At 48.0% G+C, this 27,882-nt stretch overlaps 1 protein-coding gene across 8 annotated transcripts in view; it reads left to right on the top strand.

The window, feature by feature from the left end:
* ankrd6b (ankyrin repeat domain 6b) overlaps positions 1–27,882 on the top strand; it is a 175,388-nt gene that overhangs the window by 25,450 nt on the left and 122,056 nt on the right. For 3 of the 8 annotated variants that reach the window (XM_036147147.1, XM_036147144.1, XM_036147142.1), the window contains exon 2: positions 3,795–3,914. The exons of 1 other annotated variant lie outside the window; for it this stretch is intronic. Coding sequence is in view for 4 of the 7 variants with exons in the window: in XM_036147148.1 (XP_036003041.1) it covers positions 15,782–15,907 (126 nt within the window). In the remaining 3 variants the exon portion in view is untranslated. Of the gene's footprint in view, positions 1–774; positions 3,915–15,584; positions 15,908–27,882 lie in introns of those variants that run through there. 4 more of the 8 variants (XM_036147148.1, XM_036147145.1, XM_036147149.1 and 1 more) reach the window with 3 other exon arrangements.

Raw genomic sequence — 27,882 nt, 5'->3', positions numbered from 1 at the left:
TTCCAGATGTCCCAAACAATCGGAAAGGGGATTCATCAGAGAAAATTACTTTACCCCAGTCCTCAGCAGTCCACTCCCTGTACCTTTTGCAGAATATCAGTCTGTCCCTGATGTTTTTCCTGGAGAGAAGTGGCTTCTTTGCTGCCCTGCTTGAGACCAGGCCTTGCTCCAAGAGTCTCCGTTTCACAGTGCGTGCAGATGCACTCACACCTGCCTGCTGCCATTCCTGAGCAAGCTCTGCACTGTTGGTAGCCCGGTCCCACAGCTGAAACCCTCTTAAGAGACGGTCCTGGCGCTTGCTGGTCTTTCCTGGGCGCCTTGGAGCCTTTTTGGCAACAATGGAACCTCTCTCCTTGAAGTTCTTGATGATGCGATAGATTGTTGACTGAGGTGCAATCTTTCTAGCTGCGATTCTCTTCCCCATTTTTGTGCAGTGCAATGATGACTGCACGTATTTCTTTAGAGATAACCATGGTTCGCAAAAGAGAAACAATGATGCCAAGCACCAGCCTCTTTTTAAAGTGTCCAGTAGTGTCATTCTTACTTAATCATGACAGATGGATCTCCAGCCCTGTCCTCATCACCGCCCACACCTGTGTTAATGGAGCAATCACTGAAACGATGTTAGCTGGTCCTTTTAAGGCAGGGCTGCAATGACGTTGAAATGTGTTTTGGGGGATAAAGTTCTTTTTCTAGGCAAATATTGACTTTGCAATTAATTGCCGTTACACTGATCACTCTTTATAACATTCTGGAGTATATGCAAATTGCTGTTATAAAAACTGAAGCAGTAGACTTTGTAAATATTAACATTTGAATCATTCTCAATACTTTTGGCCATAACTGTAGTAGGTGGAACCTTTAAAGCTACACACTCTTGTACAGTAGGTGGTGGTATTCACCTGTAAATTGTGTGTAATCTGCCAAATAAAGCAAATGAAGGAGATATCACATTGTCAGGTCGTCCGTCATTCGACCCTGTTCTGGTCTCACCCATGCCGTGTTGCTGGTTCCTGTCATTCCTGCCATATTATGAGTCATCCATCTTCCTTATTCCATCTTCCTTATGCTTGACGCATCCAAATAACGGCATTCTAATGGCTGAAAGTTTCCGCTACGCACACACATGGGAAAAATTCTAACTCTAAGAGGGCAGACCAGCCAAAAACGGAGAACAGGCTCATCTACCTCGAGCCACCTCTTTCTCTCTGCCTTTATTATCAACTTCAAAGAAGGGACAGGGGGGGTTCAGGAATTCACAACATGGGGGTCGGCACACAAAGAGCTGGATAAGGCAAGACATTCCTTATCTGTAGAGGCATTTGTTCTACTGTGTGAAGTTAAAACAATAGAACATTCCTGCAGGCCAGCTCTTGAAACTGACTAAATGCCTGTAACTTAATAAAAATAAAATGATTACATTCACATTCACCAACAATTCCCTCCTGTTTATCATTTTATTTACAATTGAAGCTTAACTTAACCTACCTCAAGTACTCATTTCTTGCATGCTGCATTTTCAATGAGACTGTCATATTGTTAAGCATTTAACAAGGGGAAACTTAAACTACGGGTTGTATTTCTTCAAGAGGGATTTGTGAAAGCATTTGATATTGAAACATTAAATTTCCCATAGTTTTAGCAATCATAGATTTTAGGCATGGGATTTCACAAGCAGTAAAACACAAGAAATAACAAGAACAATAATAATGGGTATCATTACTTTGAGCAAAAGGTGCCACCAGGATCCTGAAAAGAACCAGGAAAGGAAATCCATAGTTAGAGGAACAGCATCTTGGGACATTGCTTGTTGCAGATTCTTTAAAGCAGACATCGCTTCAGTAACATGAGTTTTATTAGCATCAGAAATGTATGTACAGCAGGATATTCCAATCATTACACATACGCCACCTTGGCTAGCAGTTAACATGTCCAAAACCATTCTGTTTTACAGTACCATTAAACGCATTTCACTTAATTGTTTGTTTTGTCCTTTATTGATGTCCATCGTCATGTTCACCAGGGTCGTCATTCTGTAGTCCAATGTCTCTCTCGATCATCAGCATAGATTTACCAATTCCAAACCACGGGAAAAGTGGAAGTCCTATTTTGTTCCCTGTGCTCCAGCGTTTATGTTCAGAGGGAACATTGGAACCCCATATGGGATCATGGGGTTGGAACACTGAGCTGGAGCTGATATCTCTTCTCCTCCTATTAGAGTGATGGTCTTTCACAGCCTGAGCTGAGATGATGACAGTGTGGTCAGAAACATACACAGGTGCACATGTGCCTGACCAGTTTACAGGCAATGATGGATAGATGCTGTCTCCTCCACACAGGAACCAGCCACCCTCTGTAGGAAAGTTGACTTGTGGTTTCCAAGTAGAAACTTGTGGTTTCTAGGTGAGCGAATACACACTGGATGTTTCATTCCTTTAGGCATAACAGCCTTCATCTTGGTGGGATAACCTGTAACTTTGCTGTTAGAGAACAGTGACAAGACTTTTCTCCGTTGCACACCCATTCCATCATAATCTTCCAGTCGTGGCGTTCATTTACTGAGCAGGCCTAAATTGGAATGCATATGATGCAAAACAAATAGCCTGTGAGGTGTTCATGGGGGTTATGTACAAGGTAGGCTGCTTGGTAGATTTAGGCATGACAGAACACACATAGCAATCAGTCTTGTTATGCTGCAGGACTATAGCCCTTGCTTATGTTTCCCATAGGTTGTCAACATGATGGTTTGGGATATTACCCAGCCAAATCTTCATGGCAGTGGAGTGGATGAACCTCTTTCCTCTCTCATTTACCGGATCTGGACTCAAACAGATAATGCACGCAACAGCCACAACGCAAAAGAGGCCCCATCTCCATGGGAACCCCATTTTTACTCGATGAGCAGAGATGTTAATTTTACCCAGGACTCTAAAGAACAGGGATCGGTTGATTTCTTCACCGACGTTGAGACAAGTGGCCCTAAAAAAACCACACCCCTTTGTAGTCGGACTTCCCCACTGTTCCAACCTTAGGCGTTTAACACTCTGTAACTTACAGTGGCTGAGGTTAATCCAGGATGGTTTTTCAGTGATCTTCACAGCTGTTGACATGGTCAGGAGCACTTGGAATAGTCCTTCCCACCTTGGGCTCGCCCAGTTCTTTCTTCTGATGACTTTGATGAACACCCAGTCCCCTGGTCTCACTGCTTGTGGATCCTGTGGAGACAAAGGTTCTCCTGGCAGTAAATTTGCATTGGACACTTCTTTAGACTGCAACATTTCTCTCATGTGGTCTGCTAGTGACTTTTCTTCCTCCTTAGGTGGCATTTGTGTTGTAAACAGCGGTAATTTGTATGGTCTGCCATGTATTATTTCAAACAGAGTCAAATCACTGCTTGTTGGAGTTATTCTCATGTACAGTTTCACTAGGTCCAGACACTCTGTGATAGTTTTAGTTATTTGTCTTAGTTTTAGTCTTAGTTTGGGTTTCTATCTTAGGTTTGGGCTCAGTGGTTATTTATGTTTTGGGTTGGTTTAGTTTAGTTTCTGTGCCCTTCCAATTATTTTTCGTCAGCTTGCTTCCTCCTTCAGCCACTTCCCTTCCCCTGATTACCTCCACCTGTTGTGGCCAACTAGCTCACTTTGCTCACCTTTGTTTTCCTCCCTATTTAAGCCTGCCTCCTCTGCCACTTCCCTGCCAGAACGTCTCTATCCTCACGGTGCAAACTTACAGCTATTTCTTGTCCTGCCTGCCTATCTGTAATTCTGACCTGTATTCTGCTTTCCGGTACTGAGCCTACCCGACCCCTGTCTGGATTCTGTTTGCCTGCCTGGGATTTTGACCTGAGCTGTTGCTGGACTTCTGCATGATTCTGACCTGGATTGTCTGCTGATGAACCCAACCCTTGCCTGCCTGTAAGTCGCCAAGCCTGATTAACCCTTGTCTGTTCTGAGTTGTCAGTTTACTCGGATCTGGTGTGGACTGAAGTCTCTGTGTCCCCGGTCTGGACTGCTACTTGAGCTCTGCTCCGCTCCTGGATTATTTACCCTGCTCAGTGTCTGCTCCCTGCAGCTCACCTTGCCTGTTTCCCCTCTGGACTTTCCTGAAAACTGTTTTTGTTTGTTTTCACCTCAACCCTCACTTGTTCCTTTAATAAACTTCCTGAATGTTTCTCCTGTCTGGCTGAATTTCGGGTTCGGTTTCAAAATGTCATATTCTGGGTTCTGTTTTGTTTTGTTTATTTGATTAGTCAGTTTACTTCCCTGTCTTAGGTTCTATTTCTGTCTTGGTTTCTGTCTTGTTTGGTTTCTATTATAGCTTGTGTATTGTTTTAGTTTACCCTGGCATATTATTAGTTTTAGTCTTAGTGCTTATTTATGTTCTGAATCCTGTCTCTTCCTAGTTCTGTATTCGCCTAGTTTAGTTTCTGTCCCCTTTTACTGGTCCTGTCAGCTCCCTCAGTCACTCCCCCATCCTTGATCACTTACACCTGTTCTGATTAATTACTTTCTGTCTGCTCACCTGTCCGCCCGCCTATTTATGCCTGCCTTAGTTCTCTGCTCCCGGCTAGATTGTCATGTTTCATGTCCCAGTCCTCATTCATCTGGTAAGAGCTCTCCAGCATACTGTACTCTACCTACCTGCCTGATTACCTTATCTGACCAGTTTGCCTGTTTTGCCCAGTTCCTGTCAGTTTTTGGTTTCGTGCTTGGATGTCTGCTCTGTACCCCGCTTGGATTGTTTTTTTGCCTACCTGCCTGATTCACCCTCTTCATCACTTCAATAAATCCTGTTGCGCATTACCTCAAGTGTCTGGCTGAACACTCCTCCTAAAATCATTGCACATAATCATCACACACTCTAGCCATGGCCTCTTTGTTTCTTCCATGCACTTTTTAAGCCTGGATTTAAAACTGAAGAATATAAAGAGGACTTTTACCGGAAAATGACCGATATTTCTGTTCAGAAAGAGCGCCGCATGGACTTAATTTATAAGTAGAGGTAAGACAGCAGTAATTACTTATGTTTTGTTTTTGTAATGAAATGTGCGTAATGTGTGTTATATTTATAGAATGTGTTACAAAAGCAGAAATCTATCATAACACATAAACTGTTACCAATTAAATTACAAATAATTTTGTTTTATTTATTTTTTTCATCAAAGAATCAATATTTTTTCCATGTCTTTTGGTGAATTGATTTGGCTCAATTAGTCTCCTTCAGCACTTTGCAATGAGTCTACTCTGTAGAGTGTATATATTTGTAAATCTGACTCTGATGAGCATTGAAAAGCATTAAATTAGAGTTACTCATTCCTGTATAAACCCTGTTTATGAGGGATAGAAACAGAAAGGACCAAGTGAACTTCTGTTCTAGTGAGCGCCCTTTCCGCAGCCGGAGGAGCTGTTTCCTTAGGAGCAGAGTGAGTGGGGGTTTGCAGAGAAACAGCACTGGATCAGGACCATAACCTGCACCATAGTCAGTGTGAGCTGGCAGGGATACTGTCATTTTCTGTTGTAATGCGCTAACTGAATGATAAGGTAACTGCACTCTCCTTTCACTTTGTAGAGTAGCACTACCTAATTTTCGAGTGGTGATCCCCGACAGGACCTTTTGAAAATAGCGCTAGCTGCCCTCCACGGTGCGTGCCCACACCCCACTGCTACAGCACACTGTCACTATCAAAGAATCTAGAGGGAAAGATAGAGAAATGTGTGTGTGCAGACGGTAAAGTTAAAAGCAATGGGAGAAGGATGTATTATCACTATTAGGTCCTCATGAAGACGGCAAAAACTCCTTGCAGTTACGCAACCCCTTTACTCTGCAGCCTATAAGCGCACACACACTCAACAGTCAGCCCACTTACCTAGAGGGAAAATGTTACAGCTCTTCTCTGCATGAAATATCCAAATGTTTTCCTTAAAAGCACTGTAAACTCTTGTTTACTTCAGAATAAAGCAGCGTTAAGAGTCGGCTGGATGAGCTGCCCTCACTTTAAATTACTCACATAAAAGACAGAAACGTTCACTTCAAAGTTTTTGAAAAGATGAGCTGAGCTCCACTCATGAATGTGTTATACACAACACTGATAACCAGTTATCATTGCAGGGCCACTTATATTCACTCCACCATATAATGAGTTAGATCATTTTAGAAATTAACACAATATTTGGATCATGTGAGCATCCAAATAGGCTTTTGTCTGGAAGATTTCTTTTCTTAAAGTGAGGGAAAGTAGAGTGAAAAACAAAGTATTTTAGACTACCAGGAGGAGCTAATATGTGCAAGGCATGTTCAAGTAACAATGAGAAAGCTGCTGGGAAAACACGTCAGTGAAGAGCTGCACACATTCCAATGAAGCCAGATGTAGGGAGCCAAGCCGTTGCCCCCAGACTGACCCTTCACAAAGGGTAATAAAGAAGCAAGAAGTATGTTGTTTTGAACAGGTCATGTACAAGAAATAGCTTAAGGCCAAGGTTCTTTCAAGGCTATATCTTGTAATGAAACTCAGGTGGAGAGTGAAAAACTAGGATTTGCTATATATAATTGCATAGATTCTTGTTCTTGAAGGAAGAGCAGGTTAATAAGTATTCACCAAGACCTCCTCCCTTAGCCATGTGAACAGAGAGGGCTTTCTTATTTTGAACTGAGCTCAGACTTCCAGAAAGTTTGTACAAAAGCCCGTTGCTTAGCTGCAAAGTAGAGAGCCTCTGTGACCCTGCTGTGGCTGCTTTGTGAGCATGTATGACTGAGGGGATTCTCAACAGAATATGGTGGAATCCTGTCAGCCATAGAACGGTGCCCTGTTAAGAGCTTCAAATTGTTTTGCTGCTTTCAGCAGCTCGTGTCATCTAATTTTAACATTTTGGAAATGTTTCAAAATTCAAGTCTGTTATTTGTAAATGATGTGAAGAAACTGAGATTTGAGGACATTTCATTTGTGTCCTCTTTGGTTCTGTGTATTGACATTAATTTGTGAATAGATGATAAAACAATGAGATTGTGATGTCATCTTTAAATCCCATTCTATCTGTTCCGTTTTGTGCTGCTGTGCTGATATATCTGCATCTGATTACTCATAAATTCATAATCTCTCTCTAACACAAACTCAAAAGCACACCATTGGTACAATGTCAGGATTTAAAGACACACAATATTAAAACTTTGTTTTCTGTGTCCATCTGGGGTACAACACATAATGCAATTATGATGACGAATAATGGCCATGTGAAACATCACATCATACAATCAGAATGAACAGATTCTTTTACATTTCTGAAAGCATGCATCAGCTTGATTGATTTTATTTATGGGTTTGTGTGCAGGGAATCTGTCATAGCTGTACAGCCATGTGTCTCATAGTGGCTGCCCAAGATGAAACAGAGCATAATAATCCACTTTCTCTGGCTTTAGCCGTGCAGGCCCATAGGGGTGTGAATAATTTCTGCTGATGTAAACCAGTCGTTGGCCAGTTATCTGGAATGAAAAGTACATGTTTATATTTGAGGGCTGTTATCACATTAACTTCCAAGAATCGGATGAGACTCTTCACAGAGGAAATATACACTTGCCCCTCTTATCGTCTCTGACTTAAGTTATCGTCCCTAATATAATTTGTGTCAATGGCGCCTCTGGTACAGAGGCCTAAAGTCTTGTGGATACTTGGATGTCACACTATTTGTCATCTTCCAATGCAGTTACAAAGTCAATGTCAGGATGCAGCATCCTGAACATTTCCTGCCTCCTCCTTCCCAGAGCAGCCTGATTAGGAGCACCTGTCAGGCTGCAATCATCTCATGACTGGTCCCACCTGCTCACACCACTATATAACTCACCTCAGTTTGTTCTTCGTTGCCGGCTCGTAAACCTCAGTTACTCCAACATCACGCCTGTCTGCTCCTGTCCTCCCGTCTTGGTTCCCGTCTCATCCGTTTAGTTTCTGTTTTGCTGCGCTGCTGGTTTCTGTTCCTACGTCTTCGTCTTCAAGGTCTCTGGTTACACTCCTGGTTCTTTAGCTGCCCACCTCCCCTGTGTTTGGACTATTAGCTCCGCTCTGTATCTGCCAGCCAGCTCCTGCATCCTACATCTCCGTCCGGTAACTGACTCTGGTTCTTCATGTCACCATCTTCCATCTTGTGCAATACACTCTCTTAAAACCAGCTCTGTGTGTGCGTGCTGTGTCCGGGTTCATCCAAGACAAAATCATGACAGTACGAGCCGGCGAAAGGATGAACCCGAGCACACACAGAGCATGATGCAGGAGCTGGCAGGATCCGATGCCATCCCACTCTGGATTCTGCTCTGCCTCAGCCCGAGGTCTCCGTGGGTGCCGTCTGCCTCTGGATTCTGCTCCGCTTCGGCACGAGGTCTCCGTGGGTGCCCCGCTTCTGGTTCAGCTCCGCCGAGATCGCAGTCGGCGATGCCCCGCTTCTGGTTCAGCTCCGCCGAGATCGCAGTCGGCGATGCCCCGCTTCTGGTTCAGCTCCGCCGAGATCGCAGTCGGCGATGCCCTGCTTCTGGTTCGTCTGCCGGGGTCGCAATCTGCGACGCCCCGCCTCCGACGCTGCCCAGCGTTAAAAGACGGCGCTTTCTGTCGTTGCTGCCCAGTGTTAACTGTTGCCGTTGCCCAGCATGTCAAGGACGTTGCTGCCCAGCGCACTCTAGTTCTGCTTTAGTTTTCTAGTTCTGCCTTAGTTTTCTAGTTATTCACAAATTTTCTAGTTATTCTCTAATTTTCTAGTTTTGCTTTAGTTTTCTAGTTTTGCTTTAGTCTTGTAATTCCTGTCTTAGTCTTGTAGTTCCTGTCTTAGTTCTGTATTTAGTTCTCTAGTTCTGTTTCATTCACTAGTCCCTACGTGTATGGGTTCCTGCGCTGAATGGGTTCCTGCGCTGTACGGGATCCTGTGCTTTCCCGGCGCTCATTAATGTCCCGGCGCTCATTTAGTTTCCTGCACTCCTTGGTTTCTGTACGGTTCTAGTGTCCCTTAAGTTTTGTCTGGTTCTAGCCCTCTGTAGTTTCTGTTTGTTCTGGCCTCCCCTAGTTTCCCTGTTCTAGTTCTCCTGAGTCCTCCTATTTCCTCTGTATCTCTGGTATTTAGATTCTTCTGTCCCCTGGCGTGTTAGAACGTCCTCTGGCTCCTTCTCTGGTCCCCTGACGTGTAAGGACGCCCTCTGTTCCCTGGCATGTTAGGACGCCCTCTGTTCCCTGGCATGTTAGGACGCCCTCTGTTCCCTGGCATGTTAGGACGCCCTCTGTTCACTGGCGTCTTAGGACGCCCTCCGTTCCCTGGTGTTTTAGATGTCCCCGTCTCTATACGCCCCGGCATTTCCACACGCTAGTTGTGGTCCAGCGTATCCATACGCCTGTTGAGCCCTAGCGTTGTCGTACGCCTGTTCTTCCCTCTGCCATTGTCGTACGCTTGTTCTTCCCTGTGCCGTTGTCGTACGCCTGTTCTTACCCCTGGCGTTTGTACGCATGTTCTTTCCCCTAGCGTTGGTACGCCTGTTCTTCCCCCTGGCGTTTCCGGTACGTTAGTTGTGCACCAGCGTTTCGGTACGTCTGTTGAGCCCTAGCGTTTCGGTACGTCTGTTTTTCCCTCTGTTATTGTCGTACGCCTGTTCTTCCCTCTGGCGTTGTTGTACGCCTGTTCTTCCCTCTGGCGTTGTTGTACGCCTGTTCTTCCCTCTGGCATTGTCGTACGCCTGTTCTGCCCCTCTGGCGTTGTCGTACACCTGTTCTGCCCCTCTGGCGTTGTCGTACGCCTGTTCTGCCCCTCTGGCGTTTCCGTACACTAGTTGTTGCTCCGGCGTTTCTGTACGCTTGTTGAGCTCAAGTGTTGCTGTACGCCTGTTTTGTTTTTTTGTTTTTCCCCTGAAGTTGTCTTATGCCTGTAGTTCCCCTGTATCTCCTAGGCTTTTTGGTTCCCCTGTGTCTCTTAGGCTATTTTTCCCCTGTCATTTCCTTGGCCCTGTAGTTCCCCTGTGTTTCCTTGGCCCTGTAGTTCCTCTGTGTTTTCTAGGTCCTGTAGTTTCCCTGTGTTTTCTAGGCTTTTGGTTCCCCTGTGTTCTGTTTTTGTTTGACTCTGTCCTCAGAGTCTTCTTCTGCACCACTCTTCTTTGAAATTTGCATCGACATGACAATTATCGGCCTCACCCTGCTGCCTTTTTTTCTGCATCTGAATGCTGCATTAGCGGCAAACGTAGAAATATGTCATGTCACTCCACTGATGTACTACAACAACTAATTGTAACAATGACATGTTTTGATGAAGTAGCCAATAGGATTTTATGAGATGCAGTTTTATACAGTAAAAATTAAACCATGTATTCCGACATGTAATTGAGGGTACCAACAGGACAAGACATGTTAAAGCAGCTTTTTACTCTCCAAGTCCTCGTGTCGGGACATGCATGGAGCGTCACTCCAATTATTACCTGCTTTCTTTTGACTTGAGATTGATCTATAGCAGTAAATAAAAAAGATCAAATTTTCTGTGTTGTATTGATGTTGTTTATTGCTTTAACTTTTTTTACATTATACTTGTCAGGATGCAGCGTGAGGGCTGCATGCTGAGCCTCTCTCCCTCTCTCTCTCGTTACTGCGCAGCCTGATGGGTTTCACCTGGCAGGCTGCAATTAACCCGCAACTGCTTCCACCTGGTTCCACCCTTATTTAAACATACCTCTTTCTGCTCTCGTTGCCGGCCCGTAGTGTTCACTCCAGCTCAGTCTCAGTCTGTCTCCAGTTCTGCAACTCCGCTCCACGTTCTTCAACTCAGCTCCACGTTCTTCACTCCAGCAACTCAGTTCCACGTTCTCCAGCTCTCGGTTCCACGTTCTTCAGTTCTGCAACTCCGCTCCAAGTCCTTCAACTCAGCTCAACGTTCTCCAGTCCAGCAACTCAGTTCAACGTTCTCCAGTCCAGCAAATCAGCTCAACGTTCTCCAGTCTAGCAACTCAGTTCAACGTTCTCCAGTCCAGCAAATCAGCTCAACGTTCTCCAGTCCAGCAAATCAGCTCAACGTTCTCCAGTCCAGCAACTCAGTTCAACGTTCTCCAGTCCAGCAACTCAGTTCAACGTTCTCCAGTCCAGCAAATCAGCTCAACGTTCTCCAGTCCCGCAACTCAGCTCAACGTTCTCCAGTCATGCAACTCAGCTCAACGCTTTCAAGTCCTCCGCTCCCGAGTCTCCTCCGGGTCAGTCTCCCCGTGCTCCTCCTGCTAGCCAGCTTCCGCACCCTTCACCTCCGTCCATAAAGACTCTGGTTCCTCTCGTCATTCACCCATCATTCTGTACAATAAAACTCACTTCAAGATCAAGCTCTGTGTGTGCGTGCTGTGTCCGGGTTCATCCAAAGACAAATCATGACAATTACGGGCCGGCCAAAGGATGAACCCGAGCACGCACAGAGCCTAGGTGCGGAAGCTGGTAGGATCTGCCCCGCCTCAGTCCTGTCTGCGTGCTCAGCTTCCCGTCCGTGTCTCAAGATCCCCGCTCTCGACTTCCTGTCTGTGTCTCCAGTTCCTCCCTGCGATCTCTAGTTCCTGTCTGCGTGTTCAAGTTCCCACCCTAGATCTAGTTTCCTAGTTTAGCGTTATTTTTCCAGATTTATTTTCCAGATTCTCGTTTTTTAGTTAGACATCCAGTTCTCTAGTTTCAGTTTTGAGTTATTTTGGTCCCGAGGTTTTGAGTTATTTAACATTCTTTGGTTTACAGTTTTCTAGTGTTCCTTTAGAGTTCTTAGTTTGATTGTTCTGCTTTCTGAGAATTTATTTGGGTTGAATCGTTGTTTGGTTTATCTAGGAATTTTGAGTTTCGGAATTATTCAGGAGTTTTTTTCCACTTTCCTTAAAAGTATTTGAGTTTCTGTTTTGCTTTGGGGTATATTTTCAGTTCGGTCCAATTGTTCTAGGTTTCCCTTTAGGCTTTCGAATTTTGGTTCTGAATTTTTAGTTTTCACCTTAGATTTCCTGTTTTGCTCGTGTTCCTATTTTTAGCTGTAGTTATCTAGTTTTTCATCAGTTTGGTTGAACCTGCCCTCGTCTCCTTGTTTTGCTTGGTTTTGTGGTTTGGCTCTGGGTTTCGGTCCCCCTCCTAGTTTTCTGGTTTATTTTGGTTTTTCCGTGTAGCCCCCGTCCTAGTCTTGTAGCCCCCGTCCTAGTCTTGTAGCCACCGTCCTAGTCTTGTAGCCACCGTCTTAGTCTAGTAGTCCATTGTTTTCCCTGGCCTAGTCCTCCTGTCATGTCTTCCTCTGTGTTTAGGCGCTGCCAGAGCCCTCCGGCGCTTCTAGTCACCGGCTGAGCCTCTGGCGCACCCGCCTGTTGCTGCCCAGCGCATGCAAGCCGCCACCAGAGCCCTCCGGCGCTCCCATGTCGCCGGCTGAGCCTCTGGTGCGATCGGCCAGTTGCTGCTCGGCGCATTCCCTGATTCTGGCGTGTTAAGACGCCTTCTGTTTGTGTTCCGGCGTGTTAGGACGCCCTCCGTTCTTGCTTCCCCTGGCGTTCCCATACGCCAGTTCTTTTCCCCAGGTTTACCATACACGAATTGTGCTCTAGCGTTCCTATACGCTGTTGAGCCCAGTGTTATGGTCCACCTGTACCTTTCTCTGGCGTTTCCATACGCCAGTTCTTTCCCTGGCGTTTTCATACGCCCGTCCTCCTCCCTGGCTTATCTGTATGCTAGTTGTGCTCCACCGTTTCCGTACGATGTTGAGCCCTAGCATATCAGTACGCCTGTACTTACCCCTTGGCGCTGCCGTGCGCCCGTTCTGCCTCGGCGTTTTCCTCACGCCCTGGCAATCTCTCCTTTGCGCCCCGGCGTTTCCCTCACGCCCCGGCGAGTTGCTTACCTTGCGCCCCGGCGTTTTCCTCACGCCCCGGCGATCTCTCCTTGCGCCCCGGCGTTTCCCTCACGCCCCGGCGAGTTACTTCCCTTGCGCCCCGGCGTTCCTCACGCCCTGGTGATCTTTCCCTTGTGCCCCGGCGTTTCCCTCACGCCCCGGCGATCTCTTCCCTAGCGCCCCGGCGTTTCCCTCACGCCCCGGCGGTTCCCTCACGCCCTGGCAAACTTCTCCCTTGTGCCCCGGCGGTTCCCTCACGCCCCGGCGATCTCGTCCCTTGGGCCCCAGCGCTTCCCTCACGCTCCGGCGTTGTCTTCCCTTTGGCGTTTCCATACGCCCGTTCCTTGCCCTTGGCGTTCCCATACGCCCGTTCCTTGCCCTTGGCGTTCCCATACGCCCGTTCCTTGCCTTTGGCGTTCCCATACGCCCGTTCCTTGCCCTTGGCGTTCCCATACGCCCGTTCCTTGCTCTTGGCGTTTTCGCACGCCCTTTCCTTTCCCCCGGTGTCTCTGTACGTTAGTTGTGCTCCAGTGTTTTCTTGCGCTGTTGAGCTCTGACGTGTCAGTCCGCCTGTCCTTTCCCCCTTGGCATTTCATACGCCCGTTACCTTCCTTAGCGCTGCTGTTGGCCCGTTCCTTCCCCTTTGGCGTTGTGTATGCCCGTTCCTTCCCCTTTGGCGTTGTGTACGCCCGTCCCTTTGGCGTTTCCTTACGCCCGTTCCTCCCCCTTGGCGTTTCTGTACGCCCGTTCCTTGGCGTTTCTGTACGCCCGTTCCTTGGCGTTTCTGTACGCCCGCTCCTTGGCGTTTCCGTACGCCCGATCCTTCCCTTTCGGCGTTGTGTACGCCCGATCCTTCCCTTTTGGCGTTGTGTTGCGCCCGTTCCTTCCCTTTGGCGCTGTGTTGCGCCCGTTCCTTCCCTTTGGCGCTGTGTTGCGCCCGTTCCTTCCCTTTGGCGCTGTCAAGCGCTCGCTCTTTCCCCCGGTGCTGTCAAGTGCTCGCTCTTTCCCCCGACGCTGTCAAGCGCTCGTACCTTTCCCTGATGTGCCGCGCCCTAGTTGTGCTCCGGCACATCAGTGTCCTTTAGCTCCTTGGTTCCCCCGTGTTCTCTAGCTCCTTGGGTCCCCCCGTGTTCTCTAGCTCCTTGGGTTCCCTGTGTTCTCTAGCTCCTTGGTCCCCTAGTGTTCTCTAGCTCCTTGGTCCCCTAGTGTTCTCTAGCTCCTTGGTCCCCTGTATTCTCTAGCTCCTTGGTTCCCAGTGTTCTCTAGCTCCTTGGTTCCCCTAGTGTTCTCTGACCCCTTTGGGTCCCCTAGTGTTCTCTGGTCCCTTTGGTTCCCCTAGTGTTCTCTGGTCCCTTTGGTTCCCCTAGTGTTCTCTGGTCCCTTTGGTTCCCCTAGTGTTCTCTGGTCCCTTTGGTTCCCCTAGTGTTCTCTGGTCCCTTTGGTTCCCCTAGTGTTCTCTGGTCCCTTTGGTGCTTGCTGGCTCTTTGGTCTCTCAGTTTGACTCTTTATTTTGAATATAAACTATGTTCTATTTTAGAACTAACATTTATAAAGACGTAGAACATTAGATGTCTAGAACAGATGACAGTAAATGTGTAATTACTCAGTTTATAGGGATCTCGGGAATTAAGTTCTCTCTCCATGGAGTGTTAGGCGACATATATATTCAATTCAATTTTATTTATATATAGCGCCAATTCATGAAACATGTCATCTCAAGGCACTTCACAAAGTCAAAATCAATCAGATTATACAGATTGGGTCAAATTATACAGATTGGTCAAAACTTTCCTATATAAGGGAACCAGCTGATTGCATCAAAGTCTTGACAAGCAGCATTCCCTGCTGAAGAAGCGTAGAGCCACAGGGAGAGTCGTCTGCATTGTCCATGGCTTTGCAGCAATCCCTCATACTAAGCAAGCATGAAGCGACAGCGGAAAGAAAAACTCCCCATTAATGGGAAGGAAAAACCTCCAGCAGAACCGGGCTCAGTATGAACAGTCATCTGCCTCGACCGACTGGGGGTTACAGAAGACAGAGCAGAGACACAACAAGACAGACAAAAAAGCACAGAAGCACACATTGATTCAGTAATCTGTTCTATATTCACCCCTGGAACCATGTTAAGCCCTTGGTTTTTTGGCATGTCCTCATACGTTTTCTAAGGTTCTAGGTTCTTGGCTGTGACTGCATGTTCACTCAGTCTATAGCTTGAGAAAATGTGTAAGGTGAATCCCAGTCCTATGAAAACTGTGTAAGGTATGTTACTGAACTTCCCTACATTCCTTATCAAGGTGGAAAAAATATACATTTGAATTTAAAAAATTCAAACTCATTCTTAGTTGTCTGCACTATATTGATAAGATTTTATCTCTTGTTCTTGTGAGATGAATCTGTTCCACTCTTAGCGATGATCCAGTAATCTGTTCTATATTCTCCCCTGGAACCATGTTAGGCCCTTGGTTTTCACATTTCTTCATTTATTTTGGTGGCAACTCTTGTAGGACAAGTTTAAGGTTTTGGAAAATCTCAAAAATTATCTTTTCATAGTTAAAAAATCTAAATTGTAAATGTAATACTCTACGTATTATTTAAATCCATCTCATATGATCCCTCTAGGACTGTGGATGGGCTTTGTAAACTGTACAGGAGGGATGTCAGCGCACTGTGCCTGTTCCCTCTGTTCTCCTGTCTAAGCTGTGAGTAGAGTACAGACTGATTTTGTTTTTTATCTGTGTTTCCCAGATGGTTGGAGCATGATGGAACACAATCCTGGCCAAGGGGGTGGTTTCTAGCAGCAGAAAATCAGCAATACTGGCAGCCCCCTAGGCCATGTTGCAACCCTGTGTCTTTACTAGCTTATTAAACAACTTGGCCATCCTAACATTTCTTAGCATCTGGAATACGGTGTTCAAAGACAGCTGCATCACTCGCCCTGCTTCATGAGCCAGCAGGATGCAGCTGAGGTCCTCGCACTCTCCGAGCGCCTCCTCATAGCTTCCCATAGAGGACAAGCCGACAATGTGGTCCAGCTTATCAACAAAGGTGCAAAAGTAGCTGTCACCAAGGTGAGATTTTGAGTCAGACTGTGTTTTGAAAGCCTGTAATGCACATGTTGTTTGTTTTATTTATTTCAATTCTGGGCTTCATTACCAGGAAGATCAGAGTGTCGTCTGGTTGGTTAGTCATATCCGCTCAACAACTCAGATTCAAACATGTTTATCAGAGTTTACTAATAACTTAAAATGGTTCTCATATTTTTGATTGCTTTGTTTGTAGTCTGTATCCCTGTGTTTCCAGCGATATGATTAATTAGTTATGTGTTGCTAGTGCAAATCAACAATATGTATAATTTACGAGAGCACATTACATCCTGGAATTACATTCAAACTGATTGGAGCTAATTAACAGACCTATCGATTTGCTGGTTTATTGAAGCTTCTATTGAAATTTCTTATTAAGGTAACCAGTATCTTTTTGATTAGAGATATATGTATTACACAGTGACTAGATAAAATAAAAATGACAAGTATAATTTTGTACTGCTAAAATATATCTGATGTGAATTACTTTAAATTAACTGAAAGTTTAATTTCAATGACTTGGGGCCTCATGTACATACATTTCCACACAAAAATGTGGATTTAGTAATAATTGACGTAATGTGGGAATGTATGCAGCCTGACCGCAGCTCCATGTGTGTTTTTTTTGGCCACGTCCCTTTCTAAAGTTATGTACATTTGCATACATGTGGATGTGACTAATTGTTCTTATTCTTCCTGGCTCCCTGAATCAAACTATGCCAGTTGTTGTCAGGATTTGTTCTGATGAACCCGAACACCACCACACACACAGAGCTACGTTTAAGGAGCTTTATTGAAGGCTTTGAGTAATGGAGATGGAGACCAGAGACTGTACCAGACAAGAGCAGACGAGTGATGGAGGAGATGGCTGAGGGTAGAGACACAGTGAAGCTGGAGCAGGCGGTTGGCTGAGCAAGGCGTCAGAGGTAGGGATCTCAGGCTAGAAGTTGTGAGACTCAGGCAGGCAACAAGGAGTGAATGCAGATGAACCAGCGACGAGGAGCAGACTGAAGAGGGCTTATATAGGAGAGCTGGCAGGTGTTATGAGTCCGGACTTGATTATTGCAGCAGGTGAAACTGATCTAGCATGGAGTGAAGCAGGGCACAGTGGATGGTGGAAGGATCTGGAACTGTCCATGGTGCAGAAGGGAGACCTGCACCCTGACATTACCCCCCCCCCCCCCCCCCCCCAAGGCCGAATTCCAGGCGGCCTAAACAAAACACTAGTTCAAAAACAAGAACACCCATCCCGGGTGGGCGGAGGGAGGACAGGACGGGGGGTTAGACTCCAACAAAAGGTGCCGGGAGAACAGAAACCTCTTGAAGCGTGATGGAATTCAGGAGACTTGACAGCGCTGGAACTCAGGAAACTTGGGAGCGCTGGAACTCAGGAAACTTGGGAGCGCTGGAACTCGGGGACTTGAGAGCGTAGAACTCGGGGACTTGAGAGCGTAGAACTCGGGGACTTGAGAGCACCAGAGGACACAGGCGGTGGCACCGGCGGGCTCAGGCGATGACTTGAGAGCGGCGGGCTTGAGAGCGGCGGGCTTGGGAGCGACGCCTCTTGAGCGGCGGGCTTGGGAGCGACGCCTCTTGAGCGGCGGCTTGGGAGCGACGCCTCTTGAGCGGCGGCTTGGGAGCAACGGAGGACGGCCTGGGCGCAGCAGGCGGCGGAGCAGGGTCAGCCGGCGGCAGGGCAGTAGAGTCTTAGGCGGCGGGCGTCGCATTGGGTGTCTCGTCTGACGGCGGAGCAGCAGGGTCACCGGTGGCGGTCGTCGCGGAGGGCGACCCTGTCGTGGCTGGAGCAGCGGGCAGCAGGATCTCAGGCAGTGGAGTCTCGCCTTGGTTCTCCTGGCGTCGAGCTCCACTGAAGGATCCTCGGAGGGTTCTGGAGCTTTTACTGGAGGCGGGTCCGACCGGACCGCCTCTCTGGACTGGAGAGCAGAGACTGGAGGCGGGTCCGACCGGACCGCCTCTCCGGACTGGAGAGCTGGCACTGGAGGCGGGTCCCCCTGGACTGCCTCGCTGGACACTGGAGCTGGCACTGGAGGCGGGTCCCCCTGGATCCCCTCGCTGGACACTGGAGCTGGCACTGGAGGTGGGTTCCCCTGGACCGCCTCACTGGACTCGGGAACATAGGCTTGAGGTGAGTCTCCCTGGACCCCTTTGCTGGACTCGGGAACGTAGACTGGAGGCGGGTCCCCCTGGACTGCCTCACAGGACTCGGGAACGTAGACTGGAGGCGGGTCCCCCTGGACCGCCTCGGAGGACTCTGGAGGTTTGACCAGATGGGGGGCCCCCTGGACCGCCTCGCTGGACTCGGGAACGTAGACTGGAGGCGGGTCCCCCTCTCTGGACTGGAGAGCAGAGACTGGAGGCGGGTCCGACCGGACCGCCTATCTGGACTGGAGAGCTGGCACTGGAGGCGGGTCCCCCTGGACCGCCTCGCTGGACACTGGAGCTGGCACTGGAGGCGGGTCCCCCTGGACCGCCTCGCTGGACACCGGAGGCGGGTCCCCCTGGATCCCCTCGCTGGACACTGGAGCTGGCACTGGAGGCGGGTCCCCCTGGACCGCCTCGCTGGACTCGGGAACATAGGCTTGAGGTGAGTCTCCCTGGACCCCTTTGCTGGACTCGGGAACGTAGACTCGAGGCGGGTCCCCCTGGACCGCCTCGGAGGACTCTGGAGGTTTGACCGGAGGCGGGTCCCCCTGGACCGCCTCGCTGGACTCGGGAACGTAGACTGGAGGCGGGTCCCCCTGGACTGCCTCACAGGACTCGGGAACGTAGACTGGAGGCGGGTCCCCCTGGAGCGGCGGCTTGGGAGCGACGCCTCTTGAGCGGCGGCTTGGGAGCGACGCCTCTTGAGCGGCGGCTTGGGAGCAACGGAGGACGGCCTGGGCGCGGCAGGCGGCGGAGCAGGGTCAGCCGGCGGCAGGGCAGTAGAGTCTTAGGCGGCGGGCGTCGCATTGGGTGTCTCGTCTGACGGCGGAGCAGCAGGGTCACCGGTGGCGGTCGTCGCGGAGGGCGACCCTGTCGTGGCTGGAGCAGCGGGCAGCAGGATCTCAGGCGGCCGGCAGTGGAGTCTCGCCTTGGTTCTCCTGGCGTCGAGCTCCACTGAAGGATCCTCGGAGGTTCTGGAGCTTTTACTGGAGGCGGGTCCCCCTGGACCGCCTCTCTGGACTGGAGAGCAGAGACTGGAGGCGGGTCCGACCGGACCGCCTCTCCGGACTGGAGAGCTGGCACTGGAGGCGGGTCCCCCTGGACCGCCTCGCTGGACACTGGAGCTGGCACTGGAGGCGGGTCCCCCTGGATCCCCTCGCTGGACACTGGAGCTGGCACTGGAGGTGGGTTCCCCTGGACCGCCTCACTGGACTCGGGAACATAGGCTTGAGGTGAGTCTCCCTGGACCCCTTTGCTGGACTCGGGAACGTAGACTGGAGGCGGGTCCCCCTGGACTGCCTCACAGGACTCGGGAACGTAGACTGGAGGCGGGTCCCCCTGGACTGCCTCACAGGACTCGGGAACGTAGACTAGAGGCGGGTCCCCCTGGACTGCCTCACAGGACTCGGGAACGTAGACTGGAGGCGGGTCCCCCATGACCGCCTTGGAGGACTCTGGAGGTTTGACCAGAGGCGGGTCCCCCTGGACCGCCTCACTGGACTCAGGAACGTAGACTGGAGGCGGGTCCCCCTGGACCGCCTTGGAGGACTCTGGAGGTTTGACCAGAGGCGGGTCCCCCTGGACCGCCTCGCTGGACTCGGGAACGTAGACTGGAGGCGGGTCCCCCTGGACCGCCTCGGAGGACTCTGGAGGTTTGGCCAGAGACGGGTCCCCCTGGACCGCCTCGCTGGACTCGGGAACGTAGACTGGAGGCGGGTCCCCCTCTCTGGACTGGAGAGCAGAGACTGGAGGCGGGTCCGACCGGACCGCATATCTGGACTGGAGAGCTGGCACTGGAGGCGGGTCCCCCTGGACCGCCTCGCTGGACACTGGAGCTGGCACTGGAGGCGGGTCCCCCTGGACCGCCTCGCTGGACACCGGAGGCGGGTCCCCCTGGATCCCCTCGCTGGACACTGGAGCTGGCACTGGAGGCGGGTCCCCCTGGACCGCCTCGCTGGACTCGGGAACATAGGCTTGAGGTGAGTCTCCCTGGACCCCTTTGCTGGACTCGGGAACGTAGACCGCCTCGGAGGACTCTGGAGGTTTGACCGGAGGCGGGTCCCCCTGGACCGCCTCGCTGGACTCGGGAACGTAGACTGGAGGCGGGTCCCCCTGGACTGCCTCACAGGACTCGGGAACGTAGACTGGAGGCGGGTCCCCCTGGACCGCCTCACAGGACTCTGGAGGTTTGACCGGAGGCGGGTCCCCCTGGACCGCCTCGCTTGGCTCGGGAACGTAGACTGGAGGCAGGTCCCCCTGGACCGCCTCGGAGGACTCTGGAGGTTTGACCGGAGGCGGGTCCCCGTGGACCGCCTCGCTGGACTCGGGAACGTAGACTGGAGGCGGGTACCCCTGGACCCCCTCGCAGGCTTGGGCCGTGGCGTGTGCCGCAGGAACCCTTGAGACAGCCAGCTGCACAGGTTGAGGGCTTCTTTCGGCTGGCGGGTCTTTTCTCTCGTCGGCCGGCGGGTCTTTTCTCTCGTCGGCCGGCGGGATGTCAGCGAAGGCCGGCGGCGGTGAGATGTGCGCACCCACGCAGGCTCTGGCCGTGGCGTGCGCAGCAGGAACCTCAGAACCGACAGAGCGGAGCTTTCGGCGGCTGGCAGAGCGGAGCTTTCGGCGGCCGCCAGAGCGGAGCTTTCGGCGGCCGGCAGAGCAGAGCTTTCGGCGGATACGCGCACACCCACGCAAGCTTGGGCCGTGGCGTGTGCAGTGGGAAACTCTGCACACGCCTCTGGCGAGGCGGTGTGCACCCCGGCCTCGTAGGCTGTTGGAGTTTTGTCAGGGACGGACCAACATGGGAGAAGGTCGTCCTTGTCCCCGTAGAAAAAGTCCCACAGCTGATCTTCATGAAGGCGGGGTGCTCTAGCCAGACTCTCCTGAGCGGCAGCATCTGCGCCCGGCCGACTCACCGGGGAAAGGAAGGTGACGTCGGCCGCAGTTGGTGCAGCTTCAGCGGGGATGTCAGGCTTGGCCTCGGGAGATTTTCTGTGCTGCCGAGTCCGGCGTCTGCGCTGGGAGGAGCCGGGCGGCGATGAAGAGACTGCTGCTGACGGTGAGGCATCGGGAGTTGCAGCAGAGACAGCAGCGGCGGGAGCCGCAGGAAAGACGAGAGCTGAAGCTGAATCTGTAGCGGGGGCTGCGGACGAGGCAGCTGGCGAGGTGGACAGACTGGTCGGCGGAGGTCTGGGTGGTGGTGATTTGCCGAGGAGCTGGGCAAGCGCTGCTTTGATGTTCCAGTCTAGCTCCTCAAACAGCCCAGACACTCCGAGGAGCGTCAGAAGCCCCATCTGGTTCTCCAAGCAGCCCCGCACGCGTTTAACCTCCTCTATCCGTTTCTTGGGAGGGCTGAGCATTGGAAAGGCCCTCAAACTTTCCTGGAGCTGAGCTCCGCCGCGTCTCGTAAGGCGAGCTCACCATGAGAGCTCTGTGTGGGCGTCGGGTTCAACTGTGGCTGGGTCATGCTGTCAGGATTTGTTCTGATGAACCCGAACACCACCACACACACACAGCTACGTTTAAGGAGCTTTATTGAAGGCTTTGAGTAATGGAGATGGAGACCAGAGACTGTACCAGACAGGAGCAGACGAGTGATGGAGGAGATGGCTGAGGGTAGAGACACGGTGAAGCTGAAGCAGGCAGTTGGCTGAGCAAGGCGTCAGAGGTAGGGATCTCAGGCTAGAAGGTGTGAGACTCAGGCAGGCAACAAGGAGTGAATGCAGATGACCCAGCGACGAGGAGCAGACTGAAGAGGGCTTATATAGGAGAGCTGGCAGGTGTTATGAGTCCGGACTTGATTATTGCAGCAGGTGAAACTGATCTAGCATGGAGTGAAGCAGTGCACAGTGGATGGTGGAAGGATCTGGAACTTTCCATGGTGCAGAAGGAAGACCTGCACCCTGACAGTTGAATGGGATAGGAAATTTTGTTATCTGCCAGGTTTAATAAAGTCCCACACAATGCAGTCAAACAGACCACCATTGATGTGCAAGTTGATGCGAGAGTCAGTTTTCCTAATGCAATGGGAATGATCAAATGCACAAACCTTGCAATTAAAGCACCAGCAGAGGATGAACTTATGTCAACAGGATGCAATTTCATTAACAGTAAAGCTTATATTTGATGAACAAATTCAACCAGCATTTCAGAACGGTATCTGGTTTAAAGTGCTGGTATCAGTGAGATGCTTATCACTATCATACTATTGCTGCTTTTCATTTGGAGCCACAGAGCAGATTCTCCAGAGTAAAATGGGAGAATTTCACAGCTTTTTTTTTGGCAAAATACTGTAGTTACAGGTTTGCAGCTTTATGAATACAGAACCTGTACATATTCACTCTCTTACCAAAAGCAAAACAATTCCAGATACTTGGCTCCTTTTTGGATCAAGGTACAATCATGTGAAAGGAAATTTGTACATTGACCGACCTTATCCACAGTGTCTTTCTAGGTGTGGTCACAGCTAATTGTGGATGCCCTGTTCCTCATAACGCCATGCAAAAAGTTGATGATGTTCTGTTCAGCGGTATTTCTGTGAAAGATATCTGCACTGCTGCTAATTTGGCATGTCCTTATACGTTTTCTAAGGTTCTAGGTTCTTGGGTGTGACTGCATGTTCACTCACTCTATAGCTTGAGAAAATGTGTAAGGTGAATCCCAGTCCTATGAAAACTGTGTAAGGTATGTTACTGAACTTCCCTACATTCCTTATCAAGGTGGAAAAAATATACATTTGAACTTAAAAAAAATAAATAATCTGCATTCTTAGTTGTCTGCACTATATTGCTAAGATTTTATCTCTTGTTCTTGTGAGATAAATCTGTTGTTCCACTCTTAGCAATGAATAAGCCCCACAATAAACCTCAGAAGTCAGATGTGATTCTGGGATTAACATTGTCACAGCTCTGGTTACATGGATCAAAGATGGAAACATTATTATTTAGTGGTATATTAAGATAAGATGCTGTGGCAGTGGCGCCCCAAAGAGGGGGCACAGTGTCTTGTGTCTTATTTTAAATGCAGAAGGTTGCATCAGGAAGAGTATTTAAATCTTTTGCCAAATTTACTATGCAAGTCAATAACATGATCTCCAAAACAGATTGGTTGAGGCCCGGGTTAACAACAACCGACAGGGTCACAGCAGAATTTGGGCTTCTGTTGATCAGCAAAAAAGAAGAGGAGGCCGACGTGTCTGTAAGCAGAGAGAGAAGAAGAAAGGGAATACTCCAGAACTGAGAGTAGGGACTTGGAATGTTGGGGCTATGGCAGGAAAAGCTAGAGTTGGCTGACATGATGCAGAGGAGGCAGGTGGGCTTACTCTGTGTTCTCGAGACACAGAGTAAGGAGGAGCAGGGTTCAAGCTGCTCTAGCATGGTGTGGATGGGAAGAGGAATGGTGTAGAAGTTATCTTGAAGGAGGAGTTTATCAGGAATGTTCTGGAGGCAAAAACAGTGTCAGATGAGATTGAAGCTAGAAATAGAAGTAACAAGCCTTGACTAGCTTAACTTGTTGTGGTTTCTCATGGTGCCTGCTGCTTACAACATGTTTATTAGATACCATATTTGGCTAAAAACAACTTTTAGTAGGCAGGCACTAAGTGATGCTTTGCCCTTTCAGCTCGGAAAAGTTCTGCTGAATATCCCTCCTTTCTCAGAAAGGATTGGGGGTTGATATTGTGCAGAACTGCTACACATTATCAATCTGGCCAGGTTAGTAAACTTTGCTAAGAGGATGGAAATGGCTGCCTTCTTCCAGAAGAGGCAGGAGCACAAGGTGACTTACAAGAGCAGAGGTAAAGTGGTGGAAGTTGAAAGAGAAAGAAACATATGTAGCTTTCAGGGAGGAATGGAGACAGACTCTGGGTGGCCAGGAGGTGCATTCATATGAATGGACAACTACAGCTGATGTGATCAGGGAGACAGGTAGTAGACTACTTGATGTTTTTTCTGGAAGGAAAGTTAATAAGGAGTATTGGTGGTGGAACAAGGAAGTATAAAAGTGTGTCCAGAGAAAGTGATAAGCTAAGAAGAAGTGGGAAACTGTTAGAACTAAAGAGAGTCACCGGGAGTACAGCGAGATTCAGCATAAAGTGAAAGTAGAGGTAGCTAAGGCCAAATAAAGGGTATACAGTGACTTGTATAACAGTTTGAACAGTACAAAGAGACAGAAGAATATATGCAGGTTGACAAAGCAGACACTGAGATGGGAAGGATGTTAAGCAGGTTGGGTTGATTAAGGATGAAGATGAAAAGGTATTGAGAGGTTTAACAAGTGTGATAGAAATATGAAAGGAGTACTTTAAAGAGTTGAATGAAGAAAATACAAGAACAAAGAGCAGAAGAAGTGACCATTTTGGATCAGTTAGTGACAAGGATGATGTGAGTAAGGCATTGAAAAGGAGAAAGACAGTTGGTCATGATGACATACCTGTGGAGGTATGGGAATGTCTAGGAGAGACAGCTGTAGAGTTTTTGACCAGGCTATCAATGAGATCTTATGAAGCAGGAAGATGCCTCATGAATGGATGAGAAGTGTTACGGCTACCAAATTAAAAAAAAAAGGGAGATGTGCACACAATGAAGTTGTCGTAGTGGGTAGTGTGGTAGAAAGGGTAGTGGAAGCTAGACTGGGGTCAGAAGTGAGCATCTCTGAGCAGCAGTATGGTTTCATGCCAAGAATAAATACTACAGATTCGGTGTTTGCTTTGAGGATCCTGCATACATACAGAGATGGTCAGAGAGCTGAATTGTGTTTGTGTAGATCTAGAGAAATCATGCCAGGTGGTGTCGTAAGAGTAGGTGTGGTATTGTATGAGGAAGTACTTATCAAAGCATAGGAGTACCGCGAGAGAAGGCAGCTTCTGATGGTGGCTCCATATTTTATTAATTCTTTTTTAGACTTTTTATCTCCTTTATCTACTTCTAGTAGTGTGTATATGTCTATCTTTTTGACCTTTCAACTCACAACATGAACTTAGCCATTTTGTGTTCTATTTTACTGTTTGTTTTATTTTAAATGGAATTTGTTTTTGGAGACATAGGAGGGCAACGTGCAGCTACTGTATACACAAGAGATCCGCTACTAGCCCTGACTAACAGTCCAGCCATAGCCGCAGTTTATGTTCAGTCAAAACCAAAGTATTTATTCCTCAAGTAGATAAAAAAACCATCACAAGGGCCTTCAGGTTACTGTGTTGCTTTCATCCCTGCAGCCTGAAACAATGTTAAGCCAGTTGTAAAGAGATTTTAGAATTTACTCATCATGACATATATTTCCTGAACGTGCATTCAGATGTTGGTTTACCATTCTATCATATAAGGAAAATGTCTAATGTTTGTCACACCTGTTAAATTCCTGTTGATAACACTGCTATTTGGAATAAAATCATCTGAAACAAGATAGTACAGAGGCTACTGAAAGCAGTGTTTAAAACAACGTTAATTTATGTCATTGTATTGCAAGAACTACTACACTGTTACATTTGTTGCTTTGCTCTGATGGATGTATTTTGACCAGCTGCTTTTAGGCATTTTGGAAAAAGGCCATTATTAGAGCTTAATCCAGGATAAAGAAGGCAGAGTTTTATAAACGTTGCTCTGGCCAGGAAAATGCAGCTTAAGCGAAAATTCAGACTGAAGAAACTCTATTGCCTACCTCCATCAATCAGGGACTCATCCGACTCCGACACAAGCCAATCAGCTTTGAACTGCTCCTCCTCGAAGCCAATCAGCATCCTGGGTTCATCTTAAAAAGAACTCTACATCCTCGTCTCGGCCTTCTCCTCAGCGAGCAAGCGGTGGCTGGGCGTGTCCGGTTTGGACTCTGACCGGTTTCAACCCACCTCCATCCCCTTCTCCACCATCGTAGCAAGCTCCGCCTGGCTTTCCTACGGTCCTCCTTCAACCTCGTCCCTATCAGAGTGTAATTCCTCCTGGACTCTCATGGAATTCCCAGTCACTCCTTAAAACGGTCCGGCAGAAGACCGCCATGCTGAGCCTGGTTCTGCCAGAGGTTTCTTCCCAAAGGGGAGTTTTTCCTCTCCACAGTCGCTTCATGCTTGCTCATCATGGACAGTTCATGCAAACCTGTATTTATCAAGTTGGACATCTAGCTCAAACAATTCAGCATATGGACTGAACAAACTTTATTTATCTCCACTCCACCACCAGTTTCAGACCTGGGGGGGAAATATCCCTATTCTCATACGCCTGCTTATGCATATTGAAGTATAATTCAGCATGAATTTTTCCTGCCAAGGTCTGAGCGCCAAACTTTTAAAATATTGCATCAATAAAATTCTTCTAATTGCCTTTTCTTTCTGTGTGAGTTTTTCAGATTGAAATCAATGTTGGAATAGCTATTTACAAGGCTGGTATGGTGAACATGGTTAAACTGAAATAAAACAACAAAGCAACTCAATGAAATGAAAAGAAGTATAAGGTCAACCTTCAACTCCATGTTGGAGGTAGTTTCGTCTGAGTCACTAATGAAAAGACCTGTAAAGGTAAAGTTAGACCAGGGTTTACTGTGAAGCAAGCAGATTGTTTTAAAGTGAATATTAAAAACTTTTGTCTTGTGAAATGAAGTCTTTTATAAATGAACATAACAACAAGGTTATGTGACAGCATGTAACCTGTCCTGGGCGGGAGGGTGGAGAAATCGGCTGCTGCTGCTTCTTGTCTTTTGACACTGCCTGCAAATCTTCATCATCCACAAAAAGTTTGTCCTGTAACATTACCATGCCTGTTTGTCTCGTCATCTACTCTTGACCTTTTCTGTTGATTTTTCGGGCCGAAATATGACAAAATACTTTGTTGACGTTCATGCTGCCACACGTTCTCATTCATTACTTGGTTAGTTAGCAGCTGCTCTTTCAGGTAAATAGCTAGATCCAGTAGGTTAGACTATTGTTTTTAAACTTGCGCCATCTACTGTCTGGACTCGGGAGTGGGTATTAGTTTACTTTAACCGCTTCAAGCAGAAAACATATTAATACTCTTTGAAAACAGACAACAAAAAATTAAATTAACAAATGTGAAGGACACAAGACATGGACTTATATTAGGGCTGTCAAACGATTTAAAAATTTAATTTGAATCGATTAATCACATAATGTCGATAGTTAACTCGAGATTAATTGCAAGTTAATTGCATGTTTTATCCTTTTATTTCTGAAAGTGTAATAGCCCGTTTGGGCATTTTATTTTGCAATTTTGCAATAAATGACACTAACAAAATACATGCTTGTAAAAAAAATATTTTTATTTTGTTATTTTTCAAGCACTTTTGAGAATTGGAATGAAAACATCCTAGTGCCAAATGTTAAACTCTGGACTATGATGGCTAAATGAATAATCATGACGCCGTGATGTTTACATAATGTATAAATAAATTTGTAAATAAATACCTATTTTCATGCCGATATATTTTTTTGGCTCTTAAACAAAGATAGACATGGTATTAGGCATATACATATACATTAATACAAATTTTACATTTCAATAAAGTCATAAGTTTTATTGTTTGTTTTTTCACTCTCTCACACATCTAATTCTGAGCTTTCACAACAGCAAACAATATTTTTGCTTGCTGTTTATATCCATATTCATACAGTTTAAGTCAGAACCAATGTCTGCTCAAAATGGTGATCTGCACCAAGTAATCTACTTTCAGCAGTTATCACCGGTTATTGCAGCCGTAAACTGCAGAAAATACGTGCAGAGTTGCTCTCTCTGCCTTTACTACCGTCGGCTCCTATGGCGGAAGGATATTTCAGCTGGATACACTCAAAGTGTCTA

This window comes from Fundulus heteroclitus, chromosome 15, assembly GCF_011125445.2.
Source record: "Fundulus heteroclitus isolate FHET01 chromosome 15, MU-UCD_Fhet_4.1, whole genome shotgun sequence".
Lineage (NCBI taxonomy): Eukaryota > Metazoa > Chordata > Actinopteri > Cyprinodontiformes > Fundulidae > Fundulus > Fundulus heteroclitus.
Note: the sequence above shows the minus strand (reverse complement) of the source record. Positions and strands in the feature narration are given on the sequence as shown.